The sequence below is a fragment of the Taudactylus pleione genome, unplaced genomic scaffold (genome assembly GCF_031769625.1).
Source record: "Taudactylus pleione unplaced genomic scaffold, aTauple2 ptg000425l, whole genome shotgun sequence".
Lineage (NCBI taxonomy): Eukaryota > Metazoa > Chordata > Amphibia > Anura > Myobatrachidae > Taudactylus > Taudactylus pleione.
Genome location: NW_028284827.1, coordinates 379,819 through 403,399, shown reverse-complemented (window position 1 = coordinate 403,399; position 23,581 = coordinate 379,819). Strand labels below are relative to the sequence as shown.

The 23,581-nt window shown below is 44.1% G+C and overlaps 1 protein-coding gene across 2 annotated transcripts in view; it reads right to left on the bottom strand.

Moving 5' to 3' along the window:
• SORCS3 (sortilin related VPS10 domain containing receptor 3) overlaps window positions 1-23,581 on the bottom strand; it is a 648,995-nt gene that overhangs the window by 289,937 nt on the left and 335,477 nt on the right. For both annotated transcript variants that reach the window (XM_088447257.1, XM_088447258.1), the window contains exons 5-8: window positions 8,634-8,723; window positions 5,539-5,718; window positions 3,028-3,174; window positions 1,578-1,680 (exon numbers count right to left, since the gene is read on the bottom strand). In XM_088447257.1, coding sequence (XP_088303383.1) covers window positions 1,578-1,680; window positions 3,028-3,174; window positions 5,539-5,718; window positions 8,634-8,723 — 520 coding nt within the window. The remainder of the gene's footprint in view (window positions 1-1,577; window positions 1,681-3,027; window positions 3,175-5,538; window positions 5,719-8,633; window positions 8,724-23,581) is intronic.

Below are 23,581 nucleotides of genomic sequence, written 5' to 3'. Positions count from 1 at the left end.
GGACTGCGAAACCATCGGTACTATCGAGTACCATCGCAGCCTCACGCACCCATGCATAAGCCCTAATCTTACTCAGGATTTGCTAACTTCAGTACACGCTATGAGTACTCAGGCTGCGTACGGCATTGCAGTGGCTAATTTGTGCACACCTCTGTAACGGCGTTCGAACGCACTAGCACGCCTGCGTTTTGCAGACCACTCTCCCGTCACTTCCCACAAACGGCACTTCCTGTCAATCACTCTCCGATGTGTCTGCATAGTCACTGCGATGGCAGTCCCGATCGCAGCGGCCGGTTTGCGCACACGCAGATCGCAACATTCACTCAATTTCGTGTGCAATCGCAATTGCGAACGGCAGTGAATCAGGAACAGAGACACTTGTCTCTACATTGGGCGTGCGTGAGCCCTAAACTCAGGCCTGCCCAGTCGACAATTTAGCTCTGTCATTGGTACTGCGCACGTGCAAGGCAGAAATCGTAGCGCATTATCATAGATCACGGACAGGTGAGTGCAGAATATCGCCATTCTGAGATTGTTAACTACAATTTACTAAAATGTCGGTTCCAGATGAGCCACAGAATCACTGGCAGTTACACTGTCTCCGTTTCCAGATTCCCAGGACAGTCGCAGATTGGACAGAGGGCCTGATTCAGAGCCGGACGCTATTTGCGCTCGCTCATTCAGAAAAAGGGTCCGGCTATTTAAATTGAGCGCTCGCTCTTTACGGTCTGTTGACGCCTCTATGTCTGAACGAACGAACGAAATATACGCTCGCTATTTTGTAAAGACGCCCCCTGGCCGCTCGCATCCTACGTCATCTCCGCTATTTATTAGATTAATCGAGTACATCGAAAGGCGTCTGAACTGCTCGCAGTGCTTGTGGTTGGATTTTCCTACCGCAATCATGCGAACAGTTCAGGCTAAGAAACAACCAAGTGACGTGGTAGATGACGCTGCTTTGTTAATTATGCACACCGTTTTGACCTTTAAGCACGCCTGCGTTCGGATCACCACTCTCCGTTTTCAAGCACCTTCCCCTGTTACCACCCACAAATGCCTCATCCTGTCACTCAAATTAGCAGGCACTCGCTATTTTGCGAGCGCTCGATTTCCAACCGCAATGACTGGTTAGCGCATGCGTATTACAACCCATACGCATGCGCAGTTGTGCGAACATCGCTCGGAGCGAACGAGCGGCCGCTTACGAGCGGCTCTGAATCAGGCCCAGAGAACAGCTGTCATTTTACAGACAATTAATGTTCACAGATTAGCAAGATTAATAGGATTCTAGTTTTACAGCAGCCGATATCCAAATGAATAGCGACTTCAGGTCCGCTAGTATCTATCACTGTTCCACATTACAGGAAGCCGCCTCCCCAGGATTCCCACCATATTATGGGTTCCTTACGTGCTGTAGAACCCAACCACGGGTCCAACGGCAGAGTTTTTTATTCTGTTCTTTTTCTGCCAAAACTGGGTTATTCCTCTGTAATGTTATTGCACAAAGGAAACATACATGGTACATATTACACATAACTGCTATGTGATGTGCTACTACTCGATGATGGTATAGTTACCTGCGGCAACGATGAGCCACGGAGCGGTCGCCTTGCTGGATATACTCCCTGAATTGTACGGGTTCTCTGACATCTGCAAGTTGAAGTGCAGGGAGCAGAATGGCTGGAAAGACAATGAGATAACCGGATGGTGATTTTACAGTAAGCTGAAGCGCAAAAGTCTGAGACTTTATAATAGCATATATTTGGGTTGTATTACTCAATGTCTTTGTGTGTATAACATGAGACATTTTATCTTATATAGCCAGCGGCAGAATGACCACCATCGCAGAGATGCCCAGGATCAGGCACACTGCATTACCCGCACTGAGCCAGCATAAGGTGCTAACGAGACACCTTCACTCTCACTATACTCTGGTTCTAGGTCAGCCGCGGGATGACTGACAGTTACAGATTCCTGGCCTTTGCTCTCACTATACTCTGGTTCTAGGTCAGCCGCAGGATGACTGGCAGTTACAGATTACTGGCCTTTGCTCTCACTATACTCTGGTTCTAGGTCAGCCGCGGGATGACTGGCAGTTACAGATTACTGGCCTTTGCTCTCACTATACTCTGGTTCTAGGTCAGCCGCAGGATGACTGGCAGTTACAGCTTCCTGGCCTTTGCTCTCACTATACTCTGGTTCTAGGTCAGCCGCAGGATGACTCAGTTACAGCTTCCTGGCCTTCGCTCTCACTATACTCTGGTTCTAGGTCAGCCGCAGGATGACTGGCAGTTACAGATTCCTGGCCTTTGCTCTCACTATACTCTGGTTCTAGGTCAGCCGCAGGATGCCTGGCAGTTACAGATTCCTGGCCTTTGCTCTCACTATACTCTGGTTCTAGGTCAGCCGCAGGATGACTGGCAGTTACAGCTTCCTGGCCTTTGCTCTCACTATACTCTGGTTCTAGGTCAGCCGCAGGATGACTGGCAGTTACAGCCTCCTGGCCTTCGCTCTCACTATACTCTGGGTTCTAGGTCAACCGCAAGATGACTGGCAGTTACAGCTTCCTGGCCTTTGCTCTCACTATACTCTGGGTTCTAGGTCAACCGCAAGATGACTGGCAGTTACAGCTTCCCGGTGTCCCAAATTTCCAAGATAGTCCCAGTTCTGCACAGATAACATTTGTAGAATTGCACAGACTGCAGACTATTCGTGCTCACTGATTGACAAGATTACTATGTATGAGTAAGGTTCTAGATTGACAGCAGTTGGCAGTGGCACATAAGGAAATATAAATAAAAGTCTAATATGATCCCCGTTTTCTCGTATGAATATGACACTGTTAGGCAGCCAAATTGCAACAGAGATATAAAGGCCAAATTCTCTGGTCATTGGGAGGATGACGTTAATGATGGGATCACAGGGGATGACCAACGACGGATGACAGACCCTCTGTGTGATCCCAGATTCTCAGGCCCAGATGAATATTGGGCCACACAACGACTGTAAGCTCACTTTAGAACTCACCAGCAAACAGTTGATGGGATTCCCCTTTAAGTCAGTGTCCGGAGCCTGTAGCAGACGCCAGTCCCGGCCTTTGTTGTAGGTGATAAAGGTCTTCACACGTTCATCAACCTTTTTATTTGCCAGGAAGACACCTTTTATCCCAGCTACCTGGGAGAGAGGATCAGAAGAGGAAAAACAATTCTAAATCCTGCAAAATAATTATCGATCCGTCAACACACTGCACAGAAAAACAATTCATACTGGCTTGACGCTCAGAGCCTATATGTCATATGTCATATGGATAACGTGTGTGACAGAGACCAGAGGGTTTCTACTTCTCTATATGACGTGGGCAACACATGCTGAATCTACAAGACTGGGCACATAAATGTGTTATATACTAGTATATATAGCATTATTATTATTATTTGTATTATTATTATTATTATTATTATTATTATTATTATTATTATTATTACTAGTACATATAGCATTATTATTATTATTATTATTATTATTATTATTATTATTATTATTATACTAGTATATATAGCATTATTATTATTATTATTATTATTATTATTATTATTATTATTATATTACAAGTACATATAGCATTATTATTATTATTCTACTAGTATATATAGCATTATTATTATTATTATTATTATTATTATTATTATTATTATTATTATTATTACAAGTACATATAGCATTATTATTATTATTCTACTAGTATATATAGCATTATTATTATTATTATTATTATTATTATTATATTACAAGTACATATAGCATTATTATTATTATTATTATTATTCTACTAGTATATATAGCATTATTATTATTATATTACTAGTACATATAGCATTATTATTATTATTCTACTAGTATATATAGCATTATTATTATTATTAGTAGTAGTAGTAGTAGTAGTAGTGGTAGTAGTAGTAGTAGTAGTAGTATTTTCATACTACTAGAATATATAGTATAATATTACTATTATTACTGGCCACATAGTAGTACATATAAATAATAATAATAATAATAATAAATTATATATTATTATTAGCCAAGGAGCGAGTGCCTCATGGCGTGAGTAAGTGCGGCTGTATGCCGCAATTACAGTACCGCCGAAATCGCACATTTTTGTTTGCAGGCCAATAGGGCTTCGAGAAAAAATATGCGAGTCCAGGGTGAGATCGTGCTGCAAGTGAGGCACATTATGTGCCATTACTATTGCAACTCATCACCCTTCATTCCTAGTTGGATCAAGCCCATGGTACAGTATATTATTATTATTACTGGCCCCACCTTACTGAATATATAGTATATTATTAGTATTAGTGCCCACATACCACTAGTGCACTACATATGGCATATTATTTGTATTATTACTAGCCACATACAGTACAACTAGTACATATAGTATATTATTATTTTGGTTGGGTTCCTATATATTGTTCCATAATCAGCTGCATGTCTCATAACTGCATTAACAGTGACCCCAATTCTTTCACGTCCTTCGCTCAAACTACTATATAAAAGTGAAAATTTGTACTTCTGTCCTTCTGTCTTTCTATACAAATCCACAGTTTACAAGCCAAGATCGTGAAATTTTATATACGAGTTTATTAAAACACGGCGAGGCAACTAAAAAAAATGTAAATCTAAATTAATTACCGTTAATTTTTAATTAATTAAAAAACACAATTTTTGCATAGCATTCACCCTCTACAGGTCAGGTCCGGAATTAGAAAAGGATTTAGCTTATATACTATTTTTTCTTTTCTATCTTCTCTACTATATAAAAGCAAAAAATTGTCCTTCTGTCTTTCTATACAAATCCACAGTTTACAAGCCAAGATCATGACATTTTACATACGAGCATATTAAGACACGCCCGAGGCAACTAAAATTTTTTTAAATTGAAATGAATTATTGTTAATTTTTAGTTAATTAAAAAACACAATTTTTGCTGTACACTCATTGTGGGGCCTCACGGCATATGGGTAGGGCCTCGGAGAGAGCGTTTTGTGTTGTCATGTTTTGTCATGATCTTACTGTTTATTATCGAAGAGAGCTTTAGCAGGCCCTCCCAGCATTCTCAGCTGTCTGACTATACCAACTTATGCAACAACATTTACTTCTTTCTTCCAACTGTGTCAAAATGATGACTTTGCAAGGACCCTGCTGTACTGTGAGCTGCCAAAATATTACATATGGAATACTTCTCCAAAAGTTTTTATGCGCAGAAAACAGAGAGTCGCTGTACATGGTCATCCTGGTATCAGAGCAACAGAAGCTCTTGGCCGTGTTTACACTGTACATCTAATACATTTTGAATGCTTCTATCTCCGAAGTTTGCTTTACACCGTTACAGGTCCTACTTCCATCGAAGACCTTAGGACTGTTGATGGGGAAGTTTGTCACACTTTTTGTGAAGCCTGCCTAAGGACAGGTTTGTTGGAGGATGATGTGTAAACAAACATTCTTAAAATCCTGGGCAATGCTGGGTACTCCAGCTAGTACCTCATAAAGGTCAATGGCTATGTTTCCTTCAAGCCCCCGACTGCTCCTGACATTCTCCAGAGCGAGGGTGAAATAGACGCCACGTGTGTCTGAAATGTACAGGTTGTAGGTCTCGTTCTGGTTCCACTCCTGGACCGCGGAGAAAACCTGCTTCTCATCTGTGCTGATGATGTGCATGTCCTGCCATTAGAGGATAGGAGGATCATTTGTCTAATGCACTCAGTGTACAGTACACAGTAAACTGTATGTATCTATATATACAGTATAAAATCATATGTCCTGATTGACTGACTGACTGACTAACTCACTGACTCAACAACCCCCAGCCCAATCCTCTGAACCTAGAAACATGTAATTTGGGGAGTCTATTCCTTCCATGACGTAGATGCCCACTAAGAAGGGAATTTCCAAAATTCGACTCCTAGGGGGTGAAAAGGGCTAAAATGTATCGAGGCAATGTAGTAATAATTTCCTGCTGAGACACAGGCTCCAATAAGTTTCAGTGAAGAAAAAAATGAAAGTAATATGTGCAGTATGTAGCGCTATCACTATATATTTCTGGGTTCAGACCCGACTTGCTCAATGCACTTTTGCTTTGGATCCCTCTCTGTAACAAATTGCATGAATGTAGCCTATAGGTACGATGGCTACTGGGGGTAAAGGTCCGATAATAAGGAGAGCTCTTACACATGCGAAGACGATGGCCACTTATGTGCACCAGCTCTGCTGGGGCGGAACACGGAAGTATGTAAAGTGACTGTGAATGCTCTTTTTGGAGCCTGTGTCGCGATTTCAGACCATTGGTAAATTGGCCAGAGAAGTCATTTCCAAATGGATGTGATAAGCGGTTCTAAGGAATGTTATTTTTCGTGGTTTCAGCGGACTTCTTCATGCAGAGGAATGTTCCTAGCACTTTGATAAACCCATGTGCCCCTTACCATATAAATGTCAGTCCTTTTACCTTGGATTACCTTGCATGGACCAGTCCGACACTGAATGGCTAGGTTGGGGACCTTTGCCCTGGATTGTATTGTTTGGAATGAATGGTACGATAGTGATTATTGAATACCTTCTGCTTGATATTATTAGATATTAGTTTATATATAATTTGTTGGAGCAAAAAATGAACATGTAAAATGGTGTAATATGTGTAAGTACTGATCTTTGTGTAAAGACCCCTTTTACCCAGTGATGTACGGTGAGGTCTTTGGCTGGGGAGGCACGTAGACTCTGTAACACTACAGTAATGGTGCATACACACGGTCAGATTTGTTGTCAGATATGAACTATAACGATTTTAAAAATCGTTCATATCTGAAAGAAAATCTGACATGTGAGCCTGCAACAATGAACGATGCGCGCTCCCGCATGTCAGATAACGATATCTGACATCGTCTATGTTTGCAGTCAGATTTTGACGATTTCATTAATTTTAATACTGTCTAAAATCGTTCAATAGTTCAAATCTTTGGTAAAAATCCTTCAATCGTTCATCTGGCAGATCTGACCGTGTGTATGCAGTTGCACCATTCTCCTCCCTGCATCGCAGACTCTTCTCCTCCTCCCCCTGCTGCTGCTGCTGCTGCTGCTGACTGAGCTCTGGTGGGTCTCTGAGCAATGCACTTCCTGGTCACATGACACATCCAAGTTGTCCATCAGTGCTCAAGGCACCCCCCCCCCACAGCGAGGCATGCCTCTTTTGGCTCTCTTACTGTGCAGTAGAACTGGCCGAGATGTGCCCCCTGCCCCCAAGTCTGCTAGCAGTGTCTGAGAGGTGAGGCTGGGCTCTTGTTGCCTCACCTCTCATCTCTTCCTGCAATTCAAGGGAGCTAAGCAGATTTGGACAGTTTTAACTAAAAAATTATTACAATAAGCAAAGAAGATGTTTATAAGTTATATGTATTATTCTATTTGTATTTATATCAAAACTCTGGAGCATGACAGGGAGTATGATAGGCCTCCCCTGCCTACCCTGACTGCACGTCCCTGCTTTTACCAACCTAAATTCATAACTTATAATAATCACACTATCCCTAAACTGTAATTCAGTCTAATGATGCTAAATTAACAGGTAATGTGCGGTTATGCCTCTCTGGGCTCTGTTTACTACAATACGGTTGTAGTGTGATATTTCCGACTAAATACGCATTACGAATTTAGGAAATATCACAGAGATTTATCAAAAATCCCTTGCAGCGACAGAGCTTGCGATAAAGCTCTGTCCCTGAGAATCTTGTAAGTACACTCCTGCGCATGCGTCCGCTACCGGATACTGTGACCCCCCCTTCCTCGCGACCCCCCGCTCAGTCACACTTACACCCAGTGATCGTTACTCCGGTGATGTCCTCTGGGGCTCGGGTCAGTTGATCTCCCATCTCCTGCACTGTGACCCCGATCAACTGTTCTATGCAGCAGCTGACCAAGGTCACAGTGCAGGAGGCGGGAGACCAGCTGACCGGAGCCCCAGAGACCATCACCGGAGCACCAATTACCGGTCCCTGGATCAGGTAAGTGATATATTTTTTTTTTTTGCAGTGATCAGCTTGTTGTCTATTTTGACCTCACAGCTGATCACTGGGGCCAGGTTTTTGGCTCTGCTCTGCCTGTTAGAGCAGAGCAGGAGTCGGTTAACCCGGGTAAAGCCCTGGATAACGCCATCTCCAGGTTGAGTTATTATCACAGGGCTTTCCCCGGTATTTTTTTCACATTTTATTTTTAGTACATCTGGGCAGATAACATTTCCCATTACAATTACGGGAAATGTGATCTGCTTACTAAAAATAAGTGATAACTAGGGTTTGGACTACAATTTTACAAATTCTACTCCAATTGCCCTGCAGTAAATTTAGGTGAAACTAAAATAATGTGAAAAGGGTGTAAAAACACAAAAACAGCCTTTATCACTTTATTTTAGTAAAAATAATGTTAATAAATAGAGCCCTTAGTGAGGAACTATGCTAAATTCAAGTCATGTGAGTATCTGATGTTTAATTTCAAAATAACGGGAAGCCTAATAATACACCAATGTAAGACAAGGTGGGATTTGTTTGTTACTTGTGCCACAATTTCTTCAGATAAAGAACATTTCCTAATACCTTTGGAAGGGAATATTTCGGTAGTTTGATCTGTGCAAATGCTTCTCGCTTGTAGGACACGTAGTAACTTGCTCTTCCGCCAGAAGTCGCCTGAAAAGAGAGTAACATCATTGGCTATATATCCATTACACAGAATTATGACATATGGCCGGAGCTTTACACAGCAGAGAAGCCGGCTATGGATAGCGGAATTAATATCTCACACTTATACTAATAACCACTTACCCAGCAAATAATCACGCCAAGACTTGCAGTAAGCACAAATGTTATCACAATTTATTTGAAATGAATTGGTACAGGGGCTGAAGAGTGACAGGTGGCAACAAAAGCACGCCTCCGTCACGCACACCGATACGTGGCACCAGACGCATGGCACAGCCAGACTTAGCGCCAGTAACACTACCACTCACCAGGCCGCACTCCCTATTGGGCTGTGACACCAGCCTACCCCAGTCAGCACTCGGCAACCATCTCCTGCTCCACCATAGTTGGTGACGATGATGATTTTCCGTCCACACCAAAACCAACCACGCCAATCACGCAAAACCCAACAACTCGCCAACCAGCTACGCATGAGAGGCGGGACAGGTGTGAAGCATAACTGCATCAGGAAGGAAGGTCATCCAAACTCGGCATTTAGGGTCGGATTCCAAGTGACATACTGATGCTGTGCATGTATCTAATTTGCGCCGCTCATGCGTCCAGATCGTGTTTGTACAGAATCGCAGCTGCAATTTCAGGCACACATGGAGAAGTGCATTGAGTATTGATGTATTGGGCGTTACTGGGCTGTGACTGGGAGGTGGCTATTCAGACACATGGAGATGGTCCGTGTTATGGGCGTGTCGCTGAAGTGGTTGCATACACAGACCATTAGTCACTCATATAGGAAGCCATACTCAGACGGAGAATATATACACCCATATGGCTGGTGCAAGTATCGATGGGGCGACTGATGGCGGTATCTGAAGTGGGTGTCACATTCATACACACGGATGTACATCCATGTTGGTCTTTGTAGCGGCATAAAGTCGCACAGAAGAGGCTGCATCCAACTCAGAACCAGGCCTATAACCCCTGCTAAGCTCCTCCCTGCGCCATCCTATTGGCTAAAACACAGCCATACAAGATAGGCTCCCTAAACGACCACATTACGGACATCCACACACTTACTGTACGCGGGGGCGCTGAGATGAGGAGGGGGGAGTGGGTACTATTTACCCGGGCCTGTTAGAGCGAAACCCCCGCCACCCATTACTTTGGGCAGGGAGTGAGAGGACTGCAGCAGCCTCACTCCCCAGCCCTGCACACACACTGCTCTATCTCCCTGCGTTATGTGCGGGCAGGGGGGGTAGCGATATCACTCCCACCCCGACACCGGCGTCCCCCTGTGTGGCGCACACGGACGGAAACCCTGTACCTGGTCCATGCAGAGCTGCCGGCAGCATTGACTGTATGCTATACTGATCATACTGCAACTGATAACAATCCCAAACCATATTGTTTATTATCCTCAGAATCAGGCCCAAAGTCGCAGCTACTGTGCAATAACGTACAAATCTGAATCAGGCCCAAAATCGCAGCTACTGTGCAATAACGTACAAATCTGAATCAGGCCCAAAGTCGCAGCTACTGTGCAATAACGTATAAATCTGAATCAGGCCCAAAGTCGCAGCTACTGTGCAATAACGTACAAATCTGAATCAGGCCCAAAGTCGCAGCTACTGTGCAATAACGTATAAATCTGAATCAGGCCCAATAACGTACAAACCATACATGCCTACTCTCCCGGGAATCGCGGGAGGCTCCCGATTTTTCGGGTAACCCCCCTGCGATCCCGGAAGAGTAGGCATATCTCCCGCATCCTGCCCACTTCATAGTGAAGTGGGCAGGATGGGGAGATATTACCTGAGATTATCGGGTCCGTCGGGAAGGGGCGGGGCTAAATTAGGCAAATTGCATAATTTAGCCCCGCCCCCTCCTCACGGACCAGCGAATCACGGGGTTTTCTGTAAAGGGGCGGGGCCTAATGCTGTCTATCGACTGGCCCCGCCCCCCGAAGAAGAGAGCAGCAGGTCCCCTCCTGCTGCTCCCGGAAAGCTGCCCAGCAGTGTAGGTAAGTATGGTACAAATCTGAATCAGGCCCAAAGTTGCAGCTACTGTGCAATAACGTACAAACCTGAATCAGGCCCAAAGTCGCAGCTACTGTGCAATAACGTACAAACCTAAATCAGGCCCAAAGTCGCAGCTACTGTGCAATAACATATAAATCTGAATCAGGCCCAAAGTCTCAGCTACTGTGCAATAACGTACAAACCTGAATCAGGCCCAAAGTCGCAGCTACTGTGCAATAACATACAAACCTGAATCAGGCCCAAAGTCGCAGCTACTGTGCAATAACGTACAAATCTGAATCAGGTCCAAAGTCGCAGTTACTGTGCAATAACGTACAAACCTGAATCAGGCCCAAAGTCGCAGCTACTGTGCAATAACGTATAAATCTGAATCAGGCCCAAAGTCGCAGCTACTGTGCAATAATGTACAAACCTGATTCAGGCCCAAAGTCGCAGCTACTGTGCAATAACGTATAAATCTGAATCAGGCCCAAAGTCGCAGCTACTGTGCAATAACATACAAACCTGAATCAGGCCCAAAGTCGCAGCTACTGTGCAATAACGTACAAATGCAAATCAGGCACAAAGTCGCAGTTACTGTGCAATAACGTACAAATGTGAATCAGGCCCAAAGTCGCAGCTACTGTGCAATAACCTACAAATGCGAATCAGGCCCAAAGTCGCAGCTACTGTGAAATAACATAGAAATCTGTATCAGGCCCAAAGTCGCAGCTACTGTGCAATAACGTACAAACCTGAATCAGGCCCAAAGTCGCAGCTACTGTGCAATAACATATAAATCTGAATCAGGCCCAAAGTCTCAGCTACTGTGCAATAACGTACAAACCTGAATCAGGCCCAAAGTCGCAGCTACTGTGCAATAACATACAAACCTGAATCAGGCCCAAAGTCGCAGCTACTGTGCAATAATGTACAAATCTGAATCAGGTCCAAAGTCGCAGTTACTGTGCAATAACGTACAAACCTGAATCAGGCCCAAAGTCGCAGCTACTGTGCAATAACGTATAAATCTGAATCAGGCCCAAAGTCGCAGCTACTGTGCAATAATGTACAAACCTGATTCAGGCCCAAAGTCGCAGCTACTGTGCAATAACGTACAAATCTGAATCAGGTCCAAAGTCGCAGTTACTGTGCAATAACGTACAAACCTGAATCAGGCCCAAAGTCGCAGCTACTGTGCAATAACGTACAAATCTGAATCAGGCCCAAAATCGCAGCTACTGTGCAATAACGTACAAATCTGAATCAGGCCCAAAGTCGCAGCTACTGTGCAATAACGTATAAATCTGAATCAGGCCCAAAGTCGCAGCTACTGTGCAATAACGTACAAATCTGAATCAGGCCCAAAGTCGCAGCTACTGTGCAATAACGTATAAATCTGAATCAGGCCCAATAACGTACAAACCATACATGCCTACTCTCCCGGGAATCGCGGGAGGCTCCCGATTTTTCGGGTAACCCCCCTGCGATCCCGGAAGAGTAGGCATATCTCCCGCATCCTGCCCACTTCATAGTGAAGTGGGCAGGATGGGGAGATATTACCTGAGATTATCGGGTCCGTCGGGAAGGGGCGGGGCTAAATTAGGCAAATTGCGTAATTTAGCCCCGCCCCCTCCTCACGGACCAGCGAATCACGGGGGTTTTCTGTAAAGGGGCGGGGCCTAATGCTGTCTATCGACTGGCCCCGCCCCCCGAAGAAGAGAGCAGCAGGTCCCCTCCTGCTGCTCCCGGAAAGCTGCCCAGCAATGTAGGTAAGTATGGTACAAATCTGAATCAGGCCCAAAGTTGCAGCTACTGTGCAATAACGTACAAACCTGAATCAGGCCCAAAGTCGCAGCTACTGTGCAATAACGTACAAACCTAAATCAGGCCCAAAGTCGCAGCTACTGTGCAATAACATATAAATCTGAATCAGGCCCAAAGTCGCAGCTACTGTGCAATAACATACAAACCTGAATCAGGCCCAAAGTCGCAGCTACTGTGCAATAACGTACAAATCTGAATCAGGTCCAAAGTCGCAGTTACTGTGCAATAACGTACAAACCTGAATCAGGCCCAAAGTCGCAGCTACTGTGCAATAACGTATAAATCTGAATCAGGCCCAAAGTCGCAGCTACTGTGCAATAATGTACAAACCTGATTCAGGCCCAAAGTCGCAGCTACTGTGCAATAACGTATAAATCTGAATCAGGCCCAAAGTCGCAGCTACTGTGCAATAACATACAAACCTGAATCAGGCCCAAAGTCGCAGCTACTGTGCAATAACGTACAAATGCAAATCAGGCACAAAGTCGCAGTTACTGTGCAATAACGTACAAATGTGAATCAGGCCCAAAGTCGCAGCTACTGTGCAATAACCTACAAATGCGAATCAGGCCCAAAGTCGCAGCTACTGTGAAATAACATAGAAATCTGTATCAGGCCCAAAGTCGCAGCTACTGTGCAATAACGTACAAACCTGAATCAGGCCCAAAGTCGCAGCTACTGTGCAATAACATATAAATCTGAATCAGGCCCAAAGTCTCAGCTACTGTGCAATAACGTACAAACCTGAATCAGGCCCAAAGTCGCAGCTACTGTGCAATAACATACAAACCTGAATCAGGCCCAAAGTCGCAGCTACTGTGCAATAATGTACAAATCTGAATCAGGTCCAAAGTCGCAGTTACTGTGCAATAACGTACAAACCTGAATCAGGCCCAAAGTCGCAGCTACTGTGCAATAACGTATAAATCTGAATCAGGCCCAAAGTCGCAGCTACTGTGCAATAATGTACAAACCTGATTCAGGCCCAAAGTCGCAGCTACTGTGCAATAACGTATAAATCTGAATCAGGCCCAAAGTCGCAGCTACTGTGCAATAATGTACAAACCTGATTCAGGCCCAAAGTCGCAGCTACTGTGCAATAACGTATAAATCTGAATCAGGCCCAAAGTCGCAGCTACTGTGCAATAACATACAAACCTGAATCAGGCCCAAAGTCGCAGCTACTGTGCAATAACGTACAAATGCAAATCAGGCACAAAGTCGCAGTTACTGTGCAATAACGTACAAATGTGAATCAGGCCCAAAGTCGCAGCTACTGTGCAATAACATAGAAATCTGTATCAGGCCCAAAGTCGCAGCTACTGTGCAATAACGTACAAACCTGAATCAGGCCCAAAGTCGCAGCTACTGTGCAATAACGTACAAACCTGAATCAGGCCCAAAGTCGCAGCTACTGTGCAATAACGTATAAATCTGAATCAGGCCCAAAGTCGCAGCTACTGTGCAATAATGTACAAACCTGATTCAGGCCCAAAGTCGCAGCTACTGTGCAATAACGTATAAATCTGAATCAGGCCCAAAGTCGCAGCTACTGTGCAATAACATACAAACCTGAATCAGGCCCAAAGTCGCAGCTACTGTGCAATAACGTACAAATGCAAATCAGGCACAAAGTCGCAGTTACTGTGCAATAACGTACAAATGTGAATCAGGCCCAAAGTCGCAGCTACTGTGCAATAACATAGAAATCTGTATCAGGCCCAAAGTCGCAGCTACTGTGCAATAACGTACAAACCTGAATCAGGCCCAAAGTCGCAGCTACTGTGCAATAACGAACAAATCTGAATTAGGCCCAAAGTCGCAGCTACTGTGCAATAACGTACAAATGTGAATCAGGCCCAAAGTCGCAGCTACTGTGCAATAACGTACAAATGTGAATCAGGCCCAAAGTCGCAGCTACTGTGCAATAACGTACAAACCTGAATCAGGCCCAAAGTCGCAGCTACTGTGCAATAACGAACAAATCTGAATTAGGCCCAAAGTCGCAGCTACTGTGCAATAACGTACAAATGTGAATCAGGCCCAAAGTCGCAGCTACTGTGCAATAACGTACAAATGTGAATCAGGCCCAAAGTCGCAGCTACTGTGCAATAACGTACAAATGTGAATCAGGCCCTTTGACAAATAGCAGAGAAATCTGATCTTGGAGAGTAAACCCAGATAGTAAATGTTGGGTAACTATATACAATGAATTCCCTTTATGTACAATATGGGCAGCACGCTGGTACTGTAGCAGCACATGTTCTGGAAAAACAATGCAGGTTCTCACCATCCCGCAGATATACAGTATAAAAAGATACAATGTTATTCAGCGAGATGTCACTGTGCTGTGTCAGGTAGCACTTCGGTATCGCATTAAACACACACAGCGGCTGCTGGATTACATGGTATTTGCTATTACACCGATTTATATGAAGTAAAAAAAGAAGAAACTAAGCTGACAAGTGACAGATATTGGTCATTCGGAAGCGCAGAGAATGACGCAGGGCGATCGGCCAAACACGGCGCTGACTCTGAGGTTCCATCATTAGACCCTACAGAAGGACTGCAATGTCTGGGTGACAGACAGTGATAGAGAGGTGCGTATACGCTGCAGCTGCTGTGTGTCATGACCGCCAGGATTCAATTCCATTAAAAGGAAAAGGCGCTCTGCAGTAATATTGTGTCGCTTAAGGGAGAGAACCGGAATTATCTATGATATTGACAGAAGACAGATAAAGAACAATAACACCTGCTGTAATGAGGAAAAGAATTACTTGGAGGAACTGGCAGAGTTTCCAGCATACTCAATTACAAACGTGTGCCCGCAGCTGTCTTACATCGCAGACATTATATGTGTGTGTGTGTGTGTGTGTCTGTGTCCTACATCGCAAACATTATGTGTGTGTGTGTGTCCATGTGTGTGTGTCTGTGTGTGTCTATGTGTCTTACATTGCAAACATTATGTGTGTGTGTCTGTGTGTGTGTCTGTGTGTGTCTATGTGTCTTACATCGCAGACATTATATGTGTGTGTGTGTGTGTGTGTCCATGTGTGTGTCTGTGTCCTACATCGCAAACATTATGTGTGTGTCTATGTGTGTGTGTCTGTGTGTCTTACATCGCAGACATTATGTGTCTGTGTGTGTGTGTGTGTCTATGTGTCTTACATCGCAGACATTATGTGTGTGTGTCTGTGTGTGTCTATGTGTCTTACATCGCAAACATTATGTGTGTGTGTGTCTATGTGTGTGTATGTCTGTGTGTCTTACATCGCAAACATTATGTGCATGCGTGTGCATGTGTCTTTGTGTGTGTGTGTCTATGTGTCTTACATCGCAGACATTATGGACCTCATTCAGAGTCGGTCGTTGCGGCCGCACGGTCGTATGGGAAAAGGGGCCGGATATGCAAATGATGCACTCGCAAGTTGCGTACTTAAGATCGGATCGTTAGCTGGCCGACCAAGGGGAGGAAACGGCCGGAAGACAAAAAATACGCCCCCTTCTCGTACGCATTACACGTCATCTCCAGGCATATAAGGATTAATCGGGACCATCGGGAACCATCGGAACTGGTCGTAGAGCTTAAGGTTGACCATACCCTCTCTTAAGCACTACGATCAGGTCAGTGTCACATGTGCCATGACGCTACTTTGTTAATTATGCACTCCCATAAAACGCTGTTTGCATAGTCAGGCACGCCTGCGTTCGGATCTCCACTCCCCCATTCACAAGCACCTTCCCCTGTTACCACCCACAAATGCCTCATCCTGTCACTCAAACTAACGACCTGGCTGTGTTCAAGGAGAGAGAAATTTCTGATCGTAGCAGCTAGTTTGCGCACGCGCATTGCAAACTTTATGCATGCGCAGTTCAGCGAACATCAGTGGCGTACGACCGTGCGGCCGCAACGACCGACTCTGAATGAGGTCATATGTGTGTGTGTGTGTCTATGTGTCTTACATCGCAGACATTATATATGTGTGTCTGTGTATGTGTGTGTATGTGTGTCTGTCTATGTGTGTCTGTGTGTGTCTATGTGTGTCTATGTGTCTTACATTGCAGACATTAAATGTGTGTGTGTCTATGGACCTCATTCACACCCGCTCGCAAGCGGGTCAATGTTTAGGCCCTACGCACGCGCAGCGGCAGCACTGCAAAAGGGCCGGCTGTCGATGTTGATAGATAGCTTGCCCCGTTGCCCCGTTTTGCATGCATGGTGGGGGAGTGGTTTCACAAATGGAGGCGTTCCTTAAGGAATGCCTCCCATTTTGTGGGCGGCCGCACTGACATCAGCAGTGATCGAGCAGGAAGCTCCCTGGGGCTTGCGGATGCCGAGACCCAACCTTAGGGTCTCGTCGCAAACCCCGATGGTCGCGATTGTCTTGAGTTGACCATCGCGACCGTCAACCTGGTCGGTTGCTAAAGTTGTGGGCGGTAACCCACAGCTTAGCTAGCGACCAGGAGGCCGCACTTAAAAATAAAAGCGGCCGTCCTCATTCAGAACGAGCGCTCGCATTTTGCGAATGCCTCTGATTGAGGGCCTATATGTCTTACATTGCAGACATATGTGTGTATGTGTCTATTTGTGTCTGTGTGTGTGTCTATGTGTATTACATCGCAGGCATTATATGTGTGTGTCTATGTATCTTACATCGCAGACATTATATTTGTGTGTCTATTTGTGTCTATGTGTCAGTCTGTGGATGTATGTCAGTCTGTGGATGTATGTGAGTCTGTGGGTGTATGTGTGTATGTCAGTCTGTGGATGTATGTGTGTATGTCAGTCTGTGGATGTATGTGAGTCTGTGGATGTATGTGTGTATGTCAGTCTGTGGATGTATGTGTGTATGTCAGTCTGTGGATGTATGTGCGTATGTGAGTCTGTGGGTGTATGTGTATATGTGAGTCTGTGCATGTATGTGTGTATGTCTGTCTGTGAGTGTATGTGTGTATGTCTGTCTGTGGGTGTATGTGTGTATGTCTGTCTGTGGGTGTATGTATGTCTATGTATTATGTCTATCTGTGGATGTATGTGTGTATGTCTGTCTGTGGATGTAAGTGTGTATGTCTGTCTGTGGATGTATGTGTGTATGTATGTGGATGTATGTGTGTGTGTATGTCTGTCTGTGTGTGTATAACTGTCTATGTATTATGTCTATCTGTGGATGTATGTGTGTATGTATGTGGATGTATGTGTGTATGTATGTGGATGTTAATGTGTATGTCTGTTTGTGGATGTATGTGTGTATGTCTATCTGTGGTGTATGTGTGTCTGTCTGTGGATGTATGTGTGTATGTCTGTGGATGTATGTGTGTATGTCTGTCTGTGGGTGTATGTCTGTCTGTGGGTGTATGTCTGTCTATGTATTATGTCTATCAGTGGGAGTATGTGTGTATGTCAGTCTGTGGATGTATGTGTGTATGTCTGTCTGTGGGTGTATGTCTGTCTGTGGGTGTATGTCTGTCTATGTATTATGTCTATCTGTGGATGTATGTGTGTATGTCAGTCTGTCGGTTTATGTGTGTATGTCTATCTCTGGATGTATGTGTGTATGTCTGTCTGTGGATGTATGTGTGTATGTCAGTCTGTGGGTTTATGTGTGTATGTCTATCTCTGGATGCATGTGTGTATGTCTGTCTGTGGATGTATGTGTGTATGGCTGTCTGTGGGTGTATGTATGTATGTCTGTCTGTGTATGTATGTGTGTATGTCAGTCTGTGGATGTATATGTGTATGTCTGTCTGTGGGTGTATGTGTGTATGTCTGTCTATGGATGTATGTGTGTATGTATGTGGATGTATGTGTGTATGTATGTGGATGTAAATGTGTATGTCTGTTTGTGGATGTATGTGTGTATGTCTGTCTGTGGTGTATGTGTGTCTGTCTGTCTGTGGATGTATGTCTGTCTGTGGGTGTATGTCTGTCTATGTATTATGTCTATCTGTGGGTGTATGTGTGTATGTCTGTGTATGTGTGTATGTCTGTCTGTGGGTGTATGTGTGTATATCTGTCTGTGGGTGTATGTGTGTATGTCTGTCTGTGGGTGTATGTCTGTCTATGTATTATGTCTATCTGTGGATGTATGTGTGTGTGTCAGTCTGTGGGTGTATGTGTGTGTGTCTGTCTGTGGATGTATGTGTGTATGTCTGTCTATGGATGTATGTGTGGATGTATGTGGATGTATGTGTGGATGTATGTGGATGTATGTGTGTATGTCTATCTGTGGATGTATGTGTGTATGTCTGTCTGTGGGTGTATGTGTGTATGTCTGTCTGTGGGTGTATGTGTGTATGTGTGTATGTCTGTCTGTGGGTGTATGTGTGTATGTCTGTCTGTGGGTGTATGTGTGTATGTCTGTGTATGTGTGTATGTCTGTCTGTGGGTGTATGTGTGTATGTCTGTCTGTGGGTGTATGTCTGTCTATGTATTATGTCTATCTCTAGATGTATGTGTGTGTGTCAGTCTGTGGGTGTATGTGTGTATGTCTGTCTGTGGGTGTAGTTGTGTATGTCTGTCTGTGGATGTATGTGTGTATGTCTGTCTGTGGGTGTATGTGTGGATGTCTGTCTGTGGGTGTATGTGTGTATGTCTGTCTGTGGGTGTATGTCTGTCTATGTATTATGTCTATCTCTGGATGTCTGTGTGTATGTCAGTCTGTGGATGTATGTGTGTATGTCTGTCTGTGGGTGTAGTTGTGTATGTCTGTCTGTGGATGTATGTGTGTATGTCTGTCTATGGATGTATGTGTGGATGTATGTGGATGTATGTGTGGATGTATGTGTGTATGTCTATCTGTGGATGTATGTGTGTATGTCTGTCTGTGGGTGTATGTGTGTATGTCTGTCTGTGGGTGTATGTGTGTATGTCTGTGTATGTGTGTATGTCTGTCTGTGGGTGTATGTGTGTATGTCTGTCTGTGGGTGTATGTGTGTATGTCTGTGTGTGTGTATGTCTGTCTATGTATTATGTCTATCTCTGGATGTATGTGTGTATGTCTGTCTGTGGGTGTATGTGTGTATGTCTGTGTATGTGTGTATGTCTGTCTGTGGGTGTATGTGTGTATATCTGTCTGTGGGTGTATGTGTGTATGTCTGTCTGTGGGTGTATGTCTGTCTATGTATTATGTCTATCTCTGGATGTATGTGTGTGTGTCAGTCTGTGGGTGTATGTGTGTATGTCTGTCTGTGGGTGTAGTTGTGTATGTCTGTCTGTGGATGTATGTGTGTATGTGTGTATGTCTGTCTGTGGGTGTATGTGTGTATGTCTGTGTATGTGTGTATGTCTGTCTGTGGGTGCATGTGTGTATGTCTGTCTGTGGGTGTATGTCTGTCTATGTATTATGTATATCTCTGGATGTATGTGTGTATGTCAGTCTGTGGATGTATGTGTGTATGTCTGTCTGTGGGTGTATGTGTGTATGTCTGTCTGTGGATGTATGTGCGTATGTCTGTCTATGGATGTATGTGTGGATGTATGTGGATGTATGTGTGGATGTATGTGGATGTATGTGTGTATGTCTATCTGTGGATGTATGTGTGTATGTCTGTCTGTGGGTGTATGTGTGTGTGTCTGTCTGTGGGTGTATGTGTGTATGTCTGTGTATGTGTGTATGTCTGTCTGTGGGTGTATGTGTGTATGTCTGTCTGTGGGTGTATGTGTGTATGTCTGTGTGTGTGTATGTCTGTCTGTGGGTGTATGTGTGTATGTCTGTCTGTGGGTATATGTCTGTCTATGTATTATGTCTATCTCTGGATGTATGTGTGTGTGTCAGTCTGTGGGTGTATGTGTGTATTTCTGTCTGTGGGTGTAGTTGTGTATGTCTGTCTGTGGATGTATGTGTGTATGTCTGTCTGTGGGTGTATGTGTGTATGTCTGTGTATGTGTGTATGTCTGTCTGTGGGTGTATGTGTGTATGTCTGTCTGTGGGTGTATGTGTGTATGTCTGTGTGTGTGTATGTCTGTCTGTGGGTGTATGTGTGTATGTCTGTCTGTGGGTGTATGTCTGTCTATGTATTATGTCTATCTCTGGATGTATGTGTGTGTGTCAGTCTGTGGGTGTATGTGTGTATTTCTGTCTGTGGGTGTAGTTGTGTATGTCTGTCTGTGGATGTATGTGTGTATGTCTGTCTGTGGGTGTATGTGTGTATGTCTGTCTGTGGGTGTATGTGTGTATGTCTGTGTATGTGTGTATGTCTGTCTGTGGGTGTATGTGTGTATGTCTGTCTGTGGGTGTATGTCTGTCTATGTATTATGTCTATCTCTGGATGTATGTGTGTATGTCAGTCTGTGGATGTATGTGTGTATGTCTGTCTGTGGGTGTATGTCTGTCTATGTATTATGTCTATCTGTGGATGTATGTGTGTGTGTCAGTCTGTGGGTGTATGTGTGTATGTCTGTCTGTGGGTGTAGTTGTGTATGTCTGTCTGTGGATGTATGTGTGTATGTCTGTCTGTGGGTGTATGTCTGTCTATGTATTATGTCTATCTCTGGATGTCTGTGTGTATGTCAGTCTGTGGATGTATGTGTGTATGTCTGTCTGTGGGTGTATGTCTGTCTATGTATTATGTCTATCTGTGGATGTATGTGTGTGTGTCAGTCTGTGGGTGTATGTGTGTATGTCTGTCTGTGGGTGTAGTTGTGTATGTCTGTCTGTGGGTGTATGTGTGTATGTCTGTCTATGGATGTATGTGTGGATGTATGTGGATGTATGTGTGGATGTATGTGTGTATGTCTATCTGTGGATGTATGTGTGTATGTCTGTCTGTGGGTGTATGTGTGTATGTCTGTCTGTGGGTGTATGTGTGTATGTCTGTGTATGTGTGTATGTCTGTCTGTGGGTGTATGTGTGTATGTCTGTCTGTGGGTGTATGTGTGTATGTCTGTGTGTGTGTATGTCTGTCTATGTATTATGTCTATCTGTGGATGTATGTGTGTATGTCTGTCTGTGGGTGTATGTGTGTTTGTCTGTGTATGTGTGTATGTCTGTCTGTGGGTGTATGTGTGTATATCTGTCTGTGGGTGTATGTGTGTATGTCTGTCTGTGGGTGTATGTCTGTCTATGTATTATGTCTATCTCTGGATGTATGTGTGTGTGTCAGTCTGTGGGTGTATGTGTGTATGTCTGTCTGTGGGTGTAGTTGTGTATGTCTGTCTGTGGATGTATGTGTGTATGTGTGTATGTCTGTCTGTGGGTGTATGTGTGTATGTCTGTGTATGTGTGTATGTCTGTCTGTGGGTGCATGTGTGTATGTCTGTCTGTGGGTGTATGTCTGTCTATGTATTATGTATATCTCTGGATGTATGTGTGTATGTCAGTCTGTGGATGTATGTGTGTATGTCTGTCTGTGGGTGTATGTGTGTATGTCTGTCTGTGGATGTATGTGCGTATGTCTGTCTATGGATGTATGTGTGGATGTATGTGGATGTATGTGTGGATGTATGTGGATGTATGTGTGTATGTCTATCTGTGGATGTATGTGTGTATGTCTGTCTGTGGGTGTATGTGTGTATGTCTGTCTGTGGGTGTATGTGTGTATGTCTGTGTATGTGTGTATGTCTGTCTGTGGGTGTATGTGTGTATGTCTGTCTGTGGGTGTATGTGTGTATGTCTGTGTGTGTGTATGTCTGTCTGTGGGCGTATGTGTGTATGTCTGTCTGTGGGTGTATGTCTGTCTATGTATTATGTCTATCTCTGGATGTATGTGTGTGTGTCAGTCTGTGGGTGTATGTGTGTATTTCTGTCTGTGGGTGTAGTTGTGTATGTCTGTCTGTGGATGTATGTGTGTATGTCTGTCTGTGGGTGTATGTGTGTATGTCTGTCTGTGGGTGTATGTGTGTATGTCTGTGTATGTGTGTATGTCTGTCTGTGGGTGTATGTGTGTATGTCTGTCTGTGGGTGTATGTCTGTCTATGTATTATGTCTATCTCTGGATGTATGTGTGTATGTCAGTCTGTGGATGTATGTGTGTGTGTCAGTCTGTGGGTGTATGTGTGTATGTCTGTCTGTGGGTGTAGTTGTGTATGTCTGTCTGTGGATGTATGTGTGTATGTCTGTCTGTGGGTGTATGTGTGTATGTCTGTCTGTGGGTGTATGTGTGTATGTCTGTCTGTGGGTGTATGTCTGTCTATGTATTATGTCTATCTGTGGATGTATGTGTGTATGTCTGTCTGTGGATGTAAGTGTGTATGTCTGTCTGTGGATGTATGTGTGGATGTATGTGTGTGTGTATGTCTGTCTGTGGGTGTATGTCTGTCTATGTATTATGTCTATCTGTGGATGTATGTGTGTATGTCTGTCTGTGGATGTATGTGTGTATGTCTATCTGTGGATGTATGTGTGTATGTCTGTCTGTGGATATATGTGTGTATGTCTGTCTGTGGGTGTATGTGTGTATGTCTGTCTGTGGATGTATGTGTGTAAGTCTGTCTGTGGGTGTATCTCTGTCTGTGGGTGTATGTCTGTCTATGTATTATGTCTATCTGTGGATGTATGTGTGTATGTCAATCTGTGAATGTAGTGTGTGTAATGCAAAAACCAGAAAAAAGTGAAGACAAAACTTCACAACGGGCGCTTGACTTAGGCAATTTTTCCACAGCAGCTGTAGTAAATGAGTTTAGTCACACTCAATATATAGTAAAAAGGATAAATAGTTATCAAAGATAAAGCTGGGGGTTACCCAGCAAAACGCGTTAGATGTTCTAGCACCCCTCTATTCCAAAAGGATACATCTGGATCGTTTGCTACCACTGCTGACATCTCACCTGGAACAGACTCCGTGGACCATACTTACTTGTTTGGGCAATCTCCAAGGAACAGATGGACATATATCATCACACTTAAATCACCATTTGGATTGCTGAGTTTCACCACTCCAAGGGACTCCATTAGTACATGATGTCGCTCTAGCATACTGCAGATCCCTAATATTGTGAGTTTGGTTAGAGACTTACCCATTTGAAACATTGATTATCTTACCACTGTCATCCTAAGGAGTTCCAGAGAT